Genomic DNA, 17,373 nt, shown 5'->3' with positions numbered 1-17,373 from the left:
TCATTTGTGGGCTGTTTGTTCACATTACAGGCAGTCTGTTGGAGCTTGCAGGAAACCACAGAGGGTAAAAAAAAGTCTGCAGGACCCATATTGATTCAGAGGGCTGATGCACAGATCAAGTTCACAATGAAGCTTTACGGAGTTCTGATCCTGTTTCTCTCATTCTCTGCAGGTCAGATTAGATTTTCTTTCTAACAACGACCGATCAAATTTAAAACGCATGTAAAGCAAATGTGTCTCTCTGAAGATACTTTTTTTAACCTGAAACATTCAAGAATGTATCCTCACCTTATAACTTGACTAAATAAACCTATCAACATTCTAAATATTTCTACATTAGTTTGGAAAATACGGGTTTTGCATTTAATACGTCACTTTATTGTCCTAACATTATTACCTGTATAAGTTTTACTACATTCAAATGTTCCCTTTTAGACAATGAGTGTAAATATGAAGTAGACTCATTTTGTCACATTTTACATTAACATTCTATAACTTGCTCATGTTCAATACTTTTTTGTTTCATTATTTAGCATGTGGATTGAGATGCTACACATGTGTAGCAGCTGAACCTAACTCCTGCACTGAAATTATAACTTGTTCTGCGCCATTCAACCGATGTTCTTCTCTCAAGACAAATGGTAAGCTGCTAAATGTCTTTGCTGCTAGAACTGATCACTTACAAAAAGATTAAATTATAGGCATCAGCATTTTATGGACATAATAGTATATTTATAAACCCCATTGACATGTTCTCCTGTTCTGACTGACAGGACTGGTTTCCAAGAGCTGCATGATCAGCGTAGCATGCATTCCTCCCATAAAGTGCTGTGAAAAGGACTTGTGCAACGGTGCCGTACCAACTGGCCCCGGTGTCACCCTGCTGCTCCTGTCTTCAGCCCTTATGATGCTCTTTATTTAAGGCTCTGAAATCATGATCCTGTTCTGGTTTATTGGTCTCTTAACAATTACTCTGAGGTGACAGCAAACATGCAGTTAGGAGTCAGGACAGATATGCAGCATTTTTATTCATCATGTAATACACATGTACATTAGTTTTACCTTATTTAGAAGAACTGAAAGAAAATTAAATGACTCAATTAATCCCAATGTCCACCAACCTCATTAGAATTTTATAGTATAAATTTATTAAGCAAGCGTAAGCAGGGGTATGTGACATACAAATCAATCATTAATTGTATATAATCCAAAAGCAGTATAATAAGATCAACATGTATAACCATACTATCCTGTCTCTTTTCCCTAACCTATGTCGCAAGTTCTGAGATGGACTTTTAAGGAACAGTTTCACCTTATACCCAGCTGATGTTGGATCTTGGCAACAGTAACATTCAGAATCCTTGGTCAGAGTCTTTGTCCTTGTGTGGGAAAATCCTCCTCAGAATCGATGCAAAACAGAACGGGTCCAAATCCTTCGAAAACCCAGCTCTTTATCCCTTAGGGACCTTTGTCGTTTCTCCAAGTCTGTTGCCGAGTTAGAGATCGTTGGGTTGAGGCAGGGCCGACGGTCGAATCAAGAACCAGGGCTGGGGCGGTTGGATCTTGTCCCTTCTTAGCGGCGCGAAGTCTCGACTTCCCCGTGGCTCCAAGGCGCGGTCCGCTGCTGTTACTCAATCTGCTCCACCGTGTTGTCTCGTCTTCAGTGCCGCGGACTAAGAACAGTTGCTTCCTCATTTCAGTCTTCTTTTATACACTTCTCTGCCATATGTGTGTGTGGGGATCTACGTGACTTTCTGCCCATCTGCTGATTCCTGTGGAATGCCCCGACAGCCCCCACCCTGTTTACTGGACTGGGTCTTGTGAAAAGTCCCATTCTTCCTGAGCTTGTGACATCTCCTGTCAGCAGGACCTTGTGACATATCCTGTCAGCAGGACCTCACTCATCATGCTGACTCTAACTTCATATCTTCCTCTCTTTTCTATAACTCACTATATTATTTGTTACAAATCATTTACCACTGTATTAAAATCATTTTGAATCAATGTTATATCATCTCAGCTTTGATTATTCATTAAAATTAATCCTCTCTTTCGCTTACTATAAATCATCAAACATAATCATTACAGTTTGTTACCCTTACAGATCATTATTCCGAGATACATTTCCTAAAGTTATTTAGTGATTACTTACACACATATTACCAATCATATTCATACATTCAACTTAATTATTATTTTAATCAAACCACAAGATCGCTTTATTTCTCCCAGGCCTTCATGCACCTTTTCTGCGTGTACCTGGAAAGATCTCACAACCCCATGCCAGTTTTCTTGACATGAGACATCTGTTGTAAAATTGGTGTGTTATAGATGAACTTAATTCAATTGAACTGAATTGTTCTAAAATTGTTCATTTCCTTTATTTAACCAGGTAAAACTCCTTGGAGATCCAGATCTCATTAATCTGTAAACTCTGTGTGCTGCTGCCATTCTTGGCCAGGATTGTCTTAATATCAGTGGGATTTTCCTGGTGAAGTAAAGGTTTTTAATTTATTTACACTGCCACTCTTGAGTGGGTCTACTGTTCTTTTTCATTTGTGGATAATGTCTCTATATGTGGTTCACTTTATAACCATTTCTGGTTTGATGGATGTCAGAAACTGTTCTGACTACAAATATGCACCTGATATTTCCAACCAGTGTTTAGACCTGAAGAAGCTTTTTGGATGAGTTGAAACTTCTGTAAGAAACAAGAGATTGGATCCAGTTGCCATTTGTTTAAGTACGAAGAACAGTCACCCCAGGTGTGACTGAGAATCTGTATCATTGGAATCAAGAATCACATCAATGCAAATTTAAAATAAGGTAGTTAGATGTTGCACTCTCAATGACTTCCCTGGGAAAGAGGAGAACCTGTTATTTTAATTTTTTAACTCTATTGTTCACAAAATCTTCCGTTTTGCTCACTGGAACATACAACCTGTAATACTGAAAGGCATTTCCTCTTTCAGTCTCCGATATCAATCAACATTTCTTGATATATTGTCTAATCCTTAATTATTTACCAAATCATTAGTAGCTCTTGATTTTTCTTTTTCAACATATTTGTTTCACTGCAGCAGATTTATTGTTTTCTGTGTGTAACATGATAAAGTACAGTAGGGTTATATTCTCTTAAACTCTGTAACATTAGCAGTGACTAGAGACACAAACAATGGTTAAAATGTATTATATTTATTAGTGAAACAAATCAAGTCAAAATCAACACAATAAGGTTAGATTGTGCCCAAAAATATTTTAACATAGCAGCAAAATAATAAAAGTGGGAAACCAAATGTGACTGTTTTAACATATCGCATGACTTAAACCTAAAATTAAATTGAGTTTAACACTGAAAAAGGAAGTTTAAGAGGCAGATAAGTGTGAGATTGTGCTGGAATCACATGCCATATCAGGTTTTTGCGTGTCCTGCAGTACATTCAATCAAAGAAGTGGAAATAAAGAAAGTCAATAATCAGAAGAAACTGCTGGCATAGATTTACCAGCCAAACACTATAAGGAGTGTGAGAACTAAAAATATTTTTTTACACATACAACCTTGTTAAAAATATTACATATGAATACTATAATTACAATATGGTACAATGTTGCAGAGCATATTCATATTCATTCAAACCTACAGAATGTTAGGAAATCCATACAGAATCATTGTGAGGAATGCACAGTTCTCTGGTACACTTCAAACATACATGCACTGCATTAATAATGCATTGTTCATATTGTTTGGCACTCGCCCTTTAAATACCAAGTGTTTATGTGCAGCAACCAAATGTTACCATTAAAACAAAATTTTTAAAAAATCCCCCTTAAAGCCTTGAAAGATCTCTGGTGTCACGCTGGAGGTCCCTGGGTTAATTTCAATAAACATGTCTCAAATAACTCAGCCGTATTTTTTTGATTTATTAACAGAGTTCCCTTTAAAAAGCCTTTGGGTGGTTAAAATCTCTGCAAAGGTTATATTTTACATTTTGCTGTCATCTTTTCACTTCCTCCCAGCTGTTTTTAGCTCTGCTGGAAAGCAAAACAAGTCTGAAGACAAACCTCATGACATATCTATATATTAAGAGTGCTACATCCAGATAATTTAAACATCTTTGTGCTTTTGTCTCATGCTAGCATTCACTGTAAATGCATAATAGTTCATGCATTTGCAAAGACGTGGCTTCAAGCATTTCAGCGTGTACAGAATTGTATCAAGACTTTGCTACTTACTTTGCAAAGCAGAGATAAGGAAAGAGAAACTACAAGGCAAATGTGAAGAACAGGAAAAATATGGCGTCATAAAAAATAATAGTTTATAATAAATCTGCTACTGAAAATAAAGAACATCTCAACATTAACGGCACCCTGAGCAATAAATTTAGCTTGTGCAATTTTGAAAATGAAATGGCACAATAGGTCAGGAATCACCAGGAATTTGCAGTTTGCTTACGAGTACCTAGAATGACAGGATTTCTCCTTAAGCTGTTTGTTAAGGAGAAATCCTTAACAAAATGACAAGAAATTACAATAAAGTGCAGAAATCAAAAATGTAAGTTTATGTGTGTTAACTTGGGCAGTTGAAAAGTTGGCAAGTTCAGACAAGCACTTTTACCAGTGGTCCAAAAGCCCAAGTCAGGGTCCATATTCGCATCCAGAGCAGATGCTTTCCTTATCGTATGGCACAGTTTCTGAGCTACCCTGTATTTTAGTTTACACTGTACTTCACAGAGTAAAAAAAAACACTCTCACACAACCATGACCCTATTTGCATGTCATCTAAAGCTGATGGTCGTAGGCATTGAGAATTAGCTTTTCGCACTACAAAGGAAGGCTTTAGTTATGGCACTTTCAAGGATTAGCTTGATGGAAGGCACACAAGGATGAGGTTTGGCATAAAAATGTAAAGAAAACTAAAAACGAGATGCACAAATCAATCACCATATCTGGCTTGATAGGCTCTGATCAGTAATTTGCAAAGCAGATTCTGATTTTCTTTATATTCATTAAACCTATAAAAGCTAAAGAGCCACATTTGAATAGTGTATGCATACTGGGATTAAGAATGTGGATTCAAAGTGTTCTCCTGACAAAGGATGTCATTTTTTACTGGCATTTTATTTTACTTTCTTCAAAATATCAGGACGTTGACAGTCAGTGAATTAAATTACATGCTGTATTTGTGTACGGCAAGGGAAATGAGATTAAAGGCTCATACAGATTCCACAAGAGCAGAGAAATTAGTTCCCACTCTCGGAGTTGCAAGAAAGAAAATTGAAATTATTTTCTTCAGGTCAAATTTGACAGTTTTAGCTTCTTTTTTTGTACATATTCTAGACATAATATTTTTTTTGTGTGACTGGTCACACATTTTTAACAAGTGGTAAATGTTAAACAGAATATTCATTGGAGTTCTGGACCTGAATTACGTTTTCAAACATGACATGTTTTTTTCTACGTGTTAAAAGTTCTTAGGGAAAAAACGTAAATCAGCAGGTCTAACTTCAAAGAAAATCAGAGATCTGTGTTGGTCAGTAAAGATCTGATTGGTGCATCTCTACAAAAAGGGAAATTATTTATTTAGGCAAAGAGGAGCAGCTTTTTGGATGCGTAGACTCAGCATCCACCAAAATGTGAACTTTCTCTGTAGAAAGCAAACATTCTCTGTCATTTACTGGCTTACTTGCTGAAGATACAGTGCATCTGTCAGTGCAACCTTATGTAAAGTTACTTTTTTATGTCTCAACCCATAAAAAGTAAGCTAACTCATCCAGATCCACAGGGTAGTCAGTGAGGTACATGGGACCTTTGTACGTTCCTTTTTTGCTTTTCCAGTGGCCTGCTGGGAGGTAAATGTCCCTCTCTTGTTCTCCTGGCTCCAACACTGGAGCCACCAAAAGATCATCCCCAATCAGAAACTGGGAGTCAATCTTAAAGGCTGCTTTGTCGTCTTTGGCGATCCACCACAGAGGCCTTATGATGGGGTCTCCAGTACCAACAACTTCTCCTGCCAGCTCAAGAACCCTTGGAGCCACCTCGGTTTCATGGAGTTCTGAGAACTTACGTGCTATCTTAACCACCTGGAGATTAATAAATTGTGTTTTAGCATCACAAAAGAGCACAAACAACAAAATATCAAGCACTTATGCATTTATATTTTGCATGAACGTGGGAAATTTCATTGGTGGTTGCATCCCAGCTTAATATCTGACCAGGAAGGGAGGGTTTCGGTTAATAAAGCAACAATTTGGGATTACAGTCTAATCTTCGGCTTAGATGGTCTTTAACCAGCAGGTTGTGACATGAAAGACATGAGAAGAGACCCATTGAAACCCTGAACAATTCACCTCAGATACACAGCATTCTAACAACTATTTTTTACTTTATAACAATAGCAAATTGCCTGCAAGACAGAAAGAAAAAATACTGAAACCATTGTGGGTTTCAATATATACAGTTTGGTTTTGAGACAAAAATCCTATTTAAAGAAACATGTTGGCGCCCTCTTGTGGTAATATTGAAAACTGCTCAAAGAAAATAATTTCTTCTCTGAATATGAATCATATATTAACTATTTCTTTATTTGGCAAATGTATTTAATGTATTTTAAGCATAAAAACCAATCAGTATTTATAGTCCTTGATTTTCTTAATATGTTGTCACAATCCTCCTCCATGGGCTGCCACCTTATCGTGGTGGAGGGGTTTGAGTGCCCCAATGATCCTAGGAGCTATGCTGTCTGGGGCTTCATGCCCCTGGTAGGGTCACCCAAGGCAGACAGGTCCTAGGTGAGGGACCAGACAAAGTGCAGCCTGAAGACCCCAATGATGAGTAAAAACATTGGACTTGGTGTTCCCTCGCCCGGACGCGGGTCACCGGGGCCCCACTCTGGAGCCAGGCCTGGAGGGGGGGCACAATGGCGAGCGTCTGGTGGCCGGGCTTTTACCCATGGAGCCCGGCCGGGCTCAGCCCGAAGAGGAAACATGGGCCCACCACCCGTGGGAGGGGCCATAGGGGTCGGGTGCACTGTGTGATGGGTGGCGGCCAAGGGAGGGGACCCTGGCGGTCCGATCCTCGGTTGCAGAAACTGGCTCTTGGGACGTGGAATGTCACCTCTCTGGTGGGGAAGGAGCCGGAGCTAGTGCGTGAGGTCGAGAGGTTCTGGCTAGAAATAGTCGGTCTCACCTCGACGCATGGCTCTGGTTCTGGAACCAGTCTCCTTGAGAGGGGCTGGACATACTTCCACTCTGGAGTTGCCCAGGGAGAGAGACGTCGGGCAGGAGTGGGCATACTTGTTGCTCCCCATCTCGGCGCCTGTACGTTGGGGTTCACCCCGGTGAACGAGAGGGTAGCATCCCTCCGCCTACGGGTGGGGGGACGGGTTCTGACTGTCGTTTGTGCTTACGGGCCGAACGACAGTTCAGATTACCCACCCTTTTTGGAGTCCTTAGAGGGGGTACTGGAGAGTGCTCCTCCTGGGGACTCCCTTGTTCTGCTGGGGGACTTCAACGCTCACGTGGGCAACGACAGTGAGACCTGGAGGGGCATGGTTGGGAGGAACGGCCCGCCCGACCTGAACTCGAGCGGTGTTCTGTTGCTGGACTTCTGTGCTCGCCATAGATTGTCCATAACGAACACCATGTTCAAGCATAAGGGTGTCCATATGTGCACTTGGCACCAGGACACCCTAGGCCGCAGTTCGATGATCGACTTTGTCATCGTTTCATCGGATCTGCGGCCGTATGTCTTGGACACTCGGGTGAAGAGAGGTGCGGAGCTGTCCACTGACCACTACCTGGTGGTGAGTTGGCTCCGGTGGTGGGGGCGAAAGCCGGTCAGACCTGGCAAGCCCAAACGTGTTGTGAGGGTCTGCTGGGAACGTCTGGCGGAATCCCCTGTGAGACGGAGCTTTAACTCCCATCTCCGGCAAAACTTCGAACACGTCCCGGGGGAGGTGGGGGACATGGAGTCTGAGTGGACCGTGTTCCGTGCCTCCATTGTCGAGGCGGCCGATCGGAGCTGTGGCCGCAAGGTTGTCGGTGCCTGTCGCGGCGGCAACCCTCGAACCCGTTGGTGGACACCTTCGGTGAGGGATGCCGTCAGGCTGAAGAAGGAGTCCTATCGGGCCTTTTTGGCCTGTGGGACTCCGGAAGCAGCTGATGGGTACCGGCGGGCGAAGCGGCATGCGGCTCGGGCGGTTGCTGAGGCAAAAACTCGGGCGTGGGAGGAGTTTGGAGAGGCCATGGAGAAAGACTTCCGCACGGCTTCGAGGCGATTCTGGTCCACCATCCGGCGTCTCAGGGGGGGGAAGCGGTGCAGCACAAACACTGTTTATAGTGGGGATGGTGTGCTGCTGACCTCTACTCGGGACGTTGTGGGTCGGTGGGCAGAGTACTTCGAAGACCTCCTCAATCCCACCAACATGCCTTCCACTGAGGAAGCGGAGCCTGGGGACTCTGGGTTGGGCTCTCCAATCTCTGGGGGCGAGGTTGCCGAGGTGGTTAAAAAACTCCTCGGTGGCAAGGCCCCGGGGGTGGATCTCATCCAGCCCGGAGTTCCTTAAGGCTCTGGATGTTGTAGGGTTGTGTTGGTTGACGCGACTCTGCAATATCGCATGGACATCGGGGGCAGTTCCCCTGGATTGGCAGACTGGGGTGGTGGTCCCCCTGTTCAAAAAGGGGGACCGGAGGGTGTGCTCCAATTATAGAGGGGTCACACTCTTAAGCCTCCCTGGCAAGGTCTATTCAGGGGTCCTGGAGAGGAGGGTCCGTCGGATAGTCGAACCTCGGATTCAGGAAGAGCAGTGTGGTTTTCGTCCTGGTCGTGGAACACTGGACCAGCTCTACACCCTCGGCAGGGTCCTGGAGGGTGCATGGGAGTTCGCCCAACCAGTCTACATGTGTTTTGTGGACTTGGAGAAGGCGTTCGACCGTGTCCCTCGGGGAGCCCTGTGGAGGGTTCTCCGGGAGTATGGGGTACCGGGCCCTTTGATACGGGCTGTCAGGTCCCTGTATGACCGGTGTCAGAGTCTGGTCCGCATTGCCGGCAGTAAGTCGGGTTCGTTTCCGGTGAGAGTTGGACTCCGCCAGGGCTGCCCTTTGTCACCGATTCTGTTCATCACTTTTATGGACAGAATTTCTAGGGTCGGCCAAGGTGTTGAGGGGATCCGATTTGGTGGCCTTAGGATCTCATCTCTACTTTTCGCAGACGATGTGGTCCTTTTGGCTTCATCAGATCGTGATCTGCAGCTCTCGCTGGAGCGGTTCGCAGCCGAGTGTGAAGCGGCCGGGATGGGGATCAGTGCCTCCAAATCCGAGGCCATGGTCTTGAGCCGGAAAAGGGTAGAGTGCCTTCTCCGGGTCAGGGGGGGTGTCCTGCCCCAAGTGGAGGAGTTTAAGTATCTCGGGATCTTGTTCACGAATGGGGGAAGAAGGGAGCGGGAGATCGACAGGCGGATTGGCGCAGCGTCTGCTGTCAAGCGGGCGCTGTACCGGTCCGTCGTGGTGAAGAGAGAGCTGAGCCAAAAAACGAAGCTCTCGATTTACCGGTCGATCTACGTTCCCACCCTCATCTATGGTCATGAGCTTTGGGTCATGACCGAAAGAACGAGATCGCGGATACAAGCGGCCAAAATGGGTTTTCTCCGTAGGGTGGCTGGGCTCTCCCTTAGAGATAGGGTGAGAAGCTCAGTCATCCGGGAGGGACTCAGAGTAGAGCCGCTGCTCCTTCACATCGAGAGGAGCCAGTTTAGGTGGCTTGGGCATCTGGTCAGGATGCCTCCTGGACGCCTCCCTGGTGAGGTGTTCCGGGCACGTCCCACCGGGAGGAGGCCCCGGGGAAGACCCAGGACACGCTGGAGAGACTATGTCTCTCGGCTGGCCTGGGAACGCCTCGGGATTCCCCCGGAAGAGCTGGAAGAAGTGGCCGGGGAGAGGGAAGTCTGGGCCTCCCTTCTGAAGCTGCTACCCCCGCGACCCGACCTCGGATAAGCGGAGGAAGATGGATGGATGGATGGATGGATGGATGGTTGTCACAATCCAAAATTTCAATACATTTTACACGGATTTTATGTGACAGACCAGCACAAAGTGGTGCATAATTGTGCAATCAAAGGAAAATTCTACATGGTTTTCAAAATTTTTTACAAACACAAATGTGCAAAGTGTGACATACATTTATATAGTTCTCTTTACTCAAATGCAAGAAAATAAAATCCAGAGCAGATAGTCATCTCCAGACACAACTGATTAGTAAATGCAGCACACTGTGTGTGTAAATTAATGTTTTTGAAACAGCTGTTCTGTGAAGGCCTCAGAGGTTAACATTAGTGAACAAACAGCATCATGAAGAAGAAAAAACACAGCAGTGTTTATTCCAATTGTGAGATATGTCTTGTACATGCTCACCTCATCGTCATAAGCCCAAGGTGGTATGGAGAACTCCATGGCAGGCATAAAAGCGGACAGCTCCAACCATCGGATGTACAGCTCTTTGTCTGGCAGAGCATGTGTTTCGTTTATCAAACCTGAAATACAGCAGAGTTATCAAGACCTTTAAAGATTCAGATTAAAACATCTAGGTTCTGATATTTCCTACCTGCAGTGCGGTTGGGGTACGCATTTCCTCCTATCATGTCTGGTAAGACAAACTGGTATCCTAGAATGCTTATAGTCAGAACAGTGGGAATGATGGACTTGAGGCCAAGCTCATATCCCCAAACTGAATCTCTGTTAATGATCCTGAAGAAACAGGAGATATTCTGACTCTGGTAACCCACACGGAGCTCGGCACGTGAACTGAAAGGTATGGCCATCTCGGAGTAGCGCCGGGTGAAGGTGGAGGGGTCAGACAGCGGGACCAGAGTGCTAAACTGACGAGGGAGGTAGCTCGTTTCCCCTGCGTCAAACTTGAACGACGTCACATTATAGTGCCTTTTGAGGGAATTTAAGTGTGACAAGAACCATTTAGAAGCTTCTGAGTTTGTAAAGTCCAAGATGCCTCCAATCCCGTTCCACCATCGGACCAGGGCGGGCAGATCTCCGCTTGGCTCCCGGACAAACAGTCCTTTCTCCAGAGCAACTCCAAAATTTATGGAGTCGTAGTTGATAAAAGGATGTGTCCACAGCGTCACCTGAAACCCGTCTTTTCTGAGTTTTTCAAACATACCGCTGGCATTGGGGAACTTCTGGGGGTCAAAGTCAAACTCTCCATAGTCAGTGGTGTAGCGGTCATCCAGCTCCAGATGGGACCACTTAAAGCCATATTTAATGATGTCTGATGCGTAGCGCAGCAGCTTCTCCTGAGTTACAGCTGACTTATAAAAAGCCCTAGTGGACCACACCGGCTTTCTGAACACTTCATGGGATGGAACGTTGATGGGCTTTGGGAAGTATCGACGCACCTGACAAAACAAAACAACACACAGAACATAAAGTGTTTAATAACATTTAATATCAACCTCTTTTCTTTCTGTTATTAAGGAACAGTTTGAAATAAATGCTAATTTTGTGTACCTGGTATACTGATAGAGGACATGTAATGTAAACTAGCTTTTTGATTATACTTTGTATATATTTATACATTATATTAATGGCTTCAAGGTATAACAAGGTTTTAAAAATGAAAAGTTTCAAAAATAAAATCTTTTGTCATACCATTTAAACCTTTCCTTGAGAGTCCTGGAGTGAATAGTCTTCTCTGGTTGTATGGACCAGAAGACCATACAACCAGAAATATGCATTGATTCCATGCATACCTCTGGAATCAATGCATATCTCATGCATGGAATCAATGCAGTTACTAGTGTGTTACTAGTAGTAGAGTGATTTGTATCACTAAACTGCACACAGTAGTTGTATTTTCAAATGTTTTGGTATTTATTGATGCTTTCATTGAACAAACAGTGGAGAAAATAGTAAAACTATTTATCCCAACAATAATGACAGTTTTGGGGGGTTTTAAACATCACTAATAGGAATTTATCATGACAATGACAGAAGAATTTTGATTTTTAAGAATCACATGATAAATGATATGATAAATGCCCACCACCACCATCAGCAGCAGCATTTATCAAGGACAAACTATAGAGATTATTTGTGCAAATATTTTAGATTTTAAGCCACTAATAATCTTTAAAAGCTCTTCCTAATACATAAGTACAATTAAGGTTTTGTCAGAAAATAACTTTCTGTTCTCTCCATGTATGCAAGCATACTTACCATATATTTGTGGAGTGATGTGACATCCAGCCCCACACAGACCCTGTAGCTGAGCTCAGGGAAGCCCGAATGTCCCACCAGTGGTTTAAAAGGAGAGCCCTTGTATCGGGCCACAAATCTGAGAGTCCTATTCTTCTCTGACCAGCCCAAATGAAAAGGGACAGAGTCATTAATCTTTATTGCAGTTGCATTGGAAGACAGCCAGTAACGCTCGAGGATTCCCCCAAATGCATTTCGATTGGAGTAAACATCGCTGGTGATGAAAGGAGACGGTTCCTCTTCCCCTTGGTTTCTCATAGGCCAGTACTGCGTTGCCATCTCTGCTCCTCCGTACCAGTGAGAGTCATTGTAGGCCATGGCATGTTCCACAGAGTTTACATCCAGCAGTTCCTCCCAGCGAATGTGATAGCACATTACCGTGTCCTTTTCTCTGACTGTCTGGATGAAAAAGTTCAGCTTGCCAGTTTCTGACCGAGTACAGCCGAGAATATGTCCCTCCTTTGTGCAGGAGTCCAGATCTAGAGTGCCAGACCTAGAACAATGCATGGACAGAGAGGACACACGACACGACAGGGGAAGTTATTCACAGTACAGATTAATCAAGTTATATTCTGTGCAGCTGAAATCAAAACTACCTGGAGATAGACTACAAAGCCCCAGCTATAGGCTATTTCGGTTAATATGACCTCTGCAGATATTGGTCCATGTCTAAAACGGTCTTCCTTCAGGGGGCAATCATGTGTCTGTCTCATCTAGTTTCCCATCTCTAACTCACAAACCGCAGACTGTCAGCCGCTCAGCACGAGCAACCAAAAACATTGAACAACTCTGCTGAAGCAAACACATCTAGTCACTCTACAAGAGGTAACCATAGTTCTTTTACCAATATTTATTCTTGGTTCATTGCTGAATCCTAAAATTTCATAGCAGCTCCCCTTTTCATTTTTGTTTTAGACTGCCTGGTCCATCTGCCTAAACTTTAACTTCACAAGGTCCAGTTATCAATTTATGTACAGAATGTAATTCAGACCAAGACAATTAATGTAGTTTAGTCATATACATTCATGAGGAATAACATTATGACAAGAAAAAGCATACCGTCTCATCTTTAAGCTAAGCACTCCCATATGCAACAATTTGTGGAGCACTGTTTACTATTCTAAAAGAAAAAGGTTTTAATAAAGGAAGGTCAGTTGATTGCAACGACTTGTTGACTTTATGACCGGGTAAGCAGGTGGCAGCACTGGAGAAGAAAGTCTCCTAAGCAAATGTCTCTGATTTAGTTATTATCCAAAAACCTACATGCAATTAAGATGGAAACCACAATTCCCTGTTAATGTTCTATTTTAGATCTAACTGAACTTTTCACCCAGTAGCATGAGCATTTTACTATATTATATCCATATCCTAACTACTGATTATATTGAGTGTGTCATTCTTTGCTGTTTTTTTAGCTGATGTCACATTTTTCATTCAACAAACTTAGAAGGTAATGTTCTTCATCCATCTTCTCACTCTGCTATTCTTATACTGTCACATTTAAGATTCTCCATTAATTTCATTTGCAAACCATGTTTAATTTTACAATCAACATCAGCATCTTTTTGGACTAGTCCTGTCATCACTGAACCAATGAACCAGAGAACCAATGAAAATGAAAATCTGTTGAATAATTAAACAGTTTTCCACTGCAGACTTACCTGAATGCCATGGTGAAGACAGCATCCCCTGCGTGGTTCCGTATAATGTAGCCATCTTTTTTCAGGTCCAGCGACTCGGTCTTCAGCAGCTGGGCTTTACGAAGAGACAATGAATAATAGAACCAGGCGATGACAGCGGCCAGAACCAGTGCACCACCCAACAGACCTGCCAGCACCATCGGCCGGCTATCCTGTTGGAATTTCTTTTTCCGCGGGGAGCCATGGGCTCTGTCAATCACATGCTGCTCTCCGGGAGCTCCTGGGACAATCTGATACATGCTGGAAGCTTGTATAGAGGTGTGAAGAGAAGCAGGTTTGGTGGAGGTGCGACAGCTGCTAACTTGGTATCAGTGCTTCTTGAAAATGATCTCGCTGGCAGCTGAAGTCTACCTGCAAATTCTTGATGTCTTCATATCTGGATAACGACTGATTTGTTGAAACCTGTAAGGTGAGAGATATTAAACGTCAGCTGAGGTATGCCTCAATGTTCAATCAGAAGGAAAAAGGAAGAGTAAAACATGACAGCAGAACGTCTGAAGCTGCTTTCTGGTCCGGTTCCTAGACGCTGCGCTAGAGTTACTCACCACTCTGAGTAACTCACATTGGTTGCAAGTGTCCAGCAGCATATTTAATTAACGTCCAGCAGATAATGTGCGCAGCAGATGTAATCTGATAAACATCAGGTAGTCAGGTTCAGTGTTTATATAAAGTTACACAAGTACTAGAGCTAACAGAAGTAATGAAAGCCTAACAAGCAGCTACATCAGTCAGAACGGCACAGACACCAAGTCAGCAAGGTACAGCTTCATTTATCACTGGGCCAAAGTAAATAATATTTAGGATGAGTAGCCCTCTAATATCTGCACAGCAGCAAGCCTGTAGTTTTTGGTAAACTGCACGTCTGATAGGCCATTAAAACGTCACTTAAATAAGGCAAACTATGATTAAGTTTCAACTCTGTTTTCTTATTTTTTGCTAAAGTTACTTTGAGTTCTGAACAAACTTCCCTCACTTATTTTCATAATGGCTTTTGAGATATAATTTCTCATCCTCTGCAGCTGCAATTACAGAGGTTCAGTTCTACTTTTACTTCCTTCTTTCCTTCCAAAAGCATTGGTGCACATATAACTGTGCTACATTTTGCAGCATTAATTTCAACATATTTTATTGTAGTTTTAGACCAACACAAAGTACTACATGACTGTGAATCAGAAAGAAACAGTAAAACACATCTACAATAAAAAAAAAATCTGAATAGAATGGCATGCTAATGTATTGATTAGAATTCACCTGTGTGTAATTTAATCACAATGCAAATGGAGCTGCGTTGCCAAACAGCATTAATAGGAATTTCTTATCATGACAAGAAATTCATCATGATAAATGATAAGCAATACAATAAATGCCCACCCTTAGCAGATAGGTAATAAAGCTGCAATAAGTTTTAAGACAGGACTAAATTAAACAAAGCAACATCCCAAGTTCTTAATATCTTTCTTCCCATCATCCAAAACAGAAAGAATATGATACCAATGCAAACATAGCAAAACACTGCCAGTTTGCAGCTGTTTTTAACCGGGCGAGTAAAAGAGAGCATTATTTAGAGAAGGAGAAGATGAGAAGAAGAGGAATTGCAGAGATTCACATTTCAAATAGGAGAGTGTTAGTAGAACAGCTATATAAATAGTATCTAAAGGGAAGAGTTGCATGAAGAAAGACACTGAAAAAGAGTAGGGATGGTAAGCATGTGTAAGGTGACACCACAATTTGTAGCTGATTGGCCATCGTGTGATGGAAAACAAACAACATGAACACCATTTCCACAGTGTTACACAATGCTGAGGGGATGGTTTTCCTGAGATGGGACTATGTGACTGGCCAGAGTTGATAGGAAGATGACACACAAGACAATACTTTTAGAGAATCTTTTACATGCTCCAAAAGACTTAAGAATGGGGTAAGGGTTCATCTTCCAGCAGGAGAACAAGCGCTAACATGGAGCCAGAACTACAACGTTTAGACCAAAGCATAAAGCTGATTTCAGGAAAAAGCAGCCAAGTCACACACCCCTGATCATCAATGATGCTGCAGTGGAACAGGTCAGGGACATTAACTTCATGGAGATACAGATCTCTAAATCTCTGGTCTGCTGAAGAAAGCTCACCAACCTCTGCACTTTTTACATCGGACGAGAAGAGCAAACCTCCCCCCTCCCATCCTCACCATTTTCTACACAGGGACAATAGAGACTATACTGACCAGCAGTATAATACCAGCAGCTGTCTGGTTTGGAGCATTTAATACCTCTGACTGGCACCGTGTAGGTGAGGACAGCTGAGAAAATCATTGGGACTGAGCTTCTTTCCATCCCTGACACAGCTCACAATCGCTGTCTGTCCAGGGCTCGGGAAATTATAAAATACCCCTTCCACCCTCACCATAGTTTGTTCTCCCTGCTGCCCTCTAAGAAAAGGTTCAGCAGCTTCAAATGCAGAACAACCAGATTCCACAACAGCTTCATCCCTCATGTCATGGCCCATAAGGATACTAAACTCCCATTAGTTCAATCTTTTATTATATGCATTTATATTGATCCTTTTATTATTACTTATTTATTTATTCATTTATTATTATTGAAGCCTTGCAATATTCAAGGCTTCTTTCAATTTCTTTCAATTTGTACATTTTTAAATGTATAGTTGAATGACAGTAAAAATCTGTCTAATCTACGTCTATATTCATGTATTACATTGTCTAAGTCAAAATCCAGATTCTAAATCCAATCCAAAACCAAATGTGACCAATTTAAAGGGGAAGGTGGACTTTAGCAACTCCTTGTAACATACTAAAACTCTCCTTTATTTTACAGCTGAGACAGAATGCGCTTCTGTTGGTAACTCCGGAAGTGCGTACTATTGCACTTTAACACCAAAGCATGTTTTCAAACCTTTCCTACATGATAAACACAATCGTACACCTATATTTTCTCCATAGTAACTCCAGGTTTATAAATTTATATATATTTTTTATAAATTAAAAAACAAATGAAATTCTACTTTGATAGACAAAGCTGTTGTCTAGTGTAAGTTTTCACAACAGACTAAACCAGTCGAGACGTCAGTGTCACAGTAGCACTTTTCTTTTCGGTATATGAGGTTTCCCAATACAATCTGTCCTGCCAGCTACCTTTACAGTTGAAATACACGTTAGTACAACAAATAAAGGTAGAGAGATATGCCTAACATATCTAAAACGACCCCAGCAGCTTCATAAACAGGACATATTTACCTTATTTCTGCAGTTGAGTGGCCGAGGTCACTTGGCGTAGCCTATACACGAAGTCGCGATGTCAACCAACGTATCGATCGTACTGCGCATGTGCGCAGTGGTTTGAACCCTCCCAGCCAATGCGGAGATTCATCCATGAACCAATCACTCACGTTGCACCGGAA

At 42.7% G+C, this 17,373-nt stretch overlaps 2 protein-coding genes across 2 annotated transcripts; one reads left to right on the top strand and one right to left on the bottom strand.

The window, feature by feature from the left end:
* On the top strand, nt 1-1,042 carry LOC114154651 (lymphocyte antigen 6G-like). The gene is made up of 3 exons (XM_028033949.1): nt 1-172; nt 534-641; nt 774-1,042. Exons 1-3 carry the CDS (start codon nt 127-129, stop codon nt 920-922), a joined length of 303 nt encoding a protein of 100 aa, XP_027889750.1. The 5' UTR covers nt 1-126; the 3' UTR covers nt 923-1,042.
* A 2,132-nt stretch (nt 1,043-3,174) lies between these two features.
* On the bottom strand, nt 3,175-17,343 carry LOC114154650 (myogenesis-regulating glycosidase-like). Its single transcript, XM_028033948.1, has 6 exons — nt 17,210-17,343; nt 13,922-14,362; nt 12,222-12,753; nt 10,597-11,401; nt 10,407-10,525; nt 3,175-6,080 (listed from the first exon to the last, which is right to left on the bottom strand). The coding sequence occupies exons 2-6, from the start codon at nt 14,197-14,199 to the stop codon at nt 5,736-5,738; spliced, it is 2,079 nt and encodes a 692-aa protein (XP_027889749.1). The 5' UTR covers nt 14,200-14,362; nt 17,210-17,343; the 3' UTR covers nt 3,175-5,735.
* Between the last annotated feature and the right edge of the window lie 30 nt (nt 17,344-17,373).

This window comes from Xiphophorus couchianus, chromosome 12 (genome assembly GCF_001444195.1).
Source record: "Xiphophorus couchianus chromosome 12, X_couchianus-1.0, whole genome shotgun sequence".
NCBI classification, from domain to species: Eukaryota; Metazoa; Chordata; class Actinopteri; order Cyprinodontiformes; family Poeciliidae; genus Xiphophorus; species Xiphophorus couchianus.
Note: the sequence above shows the minus strand (reverse complement) of the source record. Positions and strands in the feature narration are given on the sequence as shown.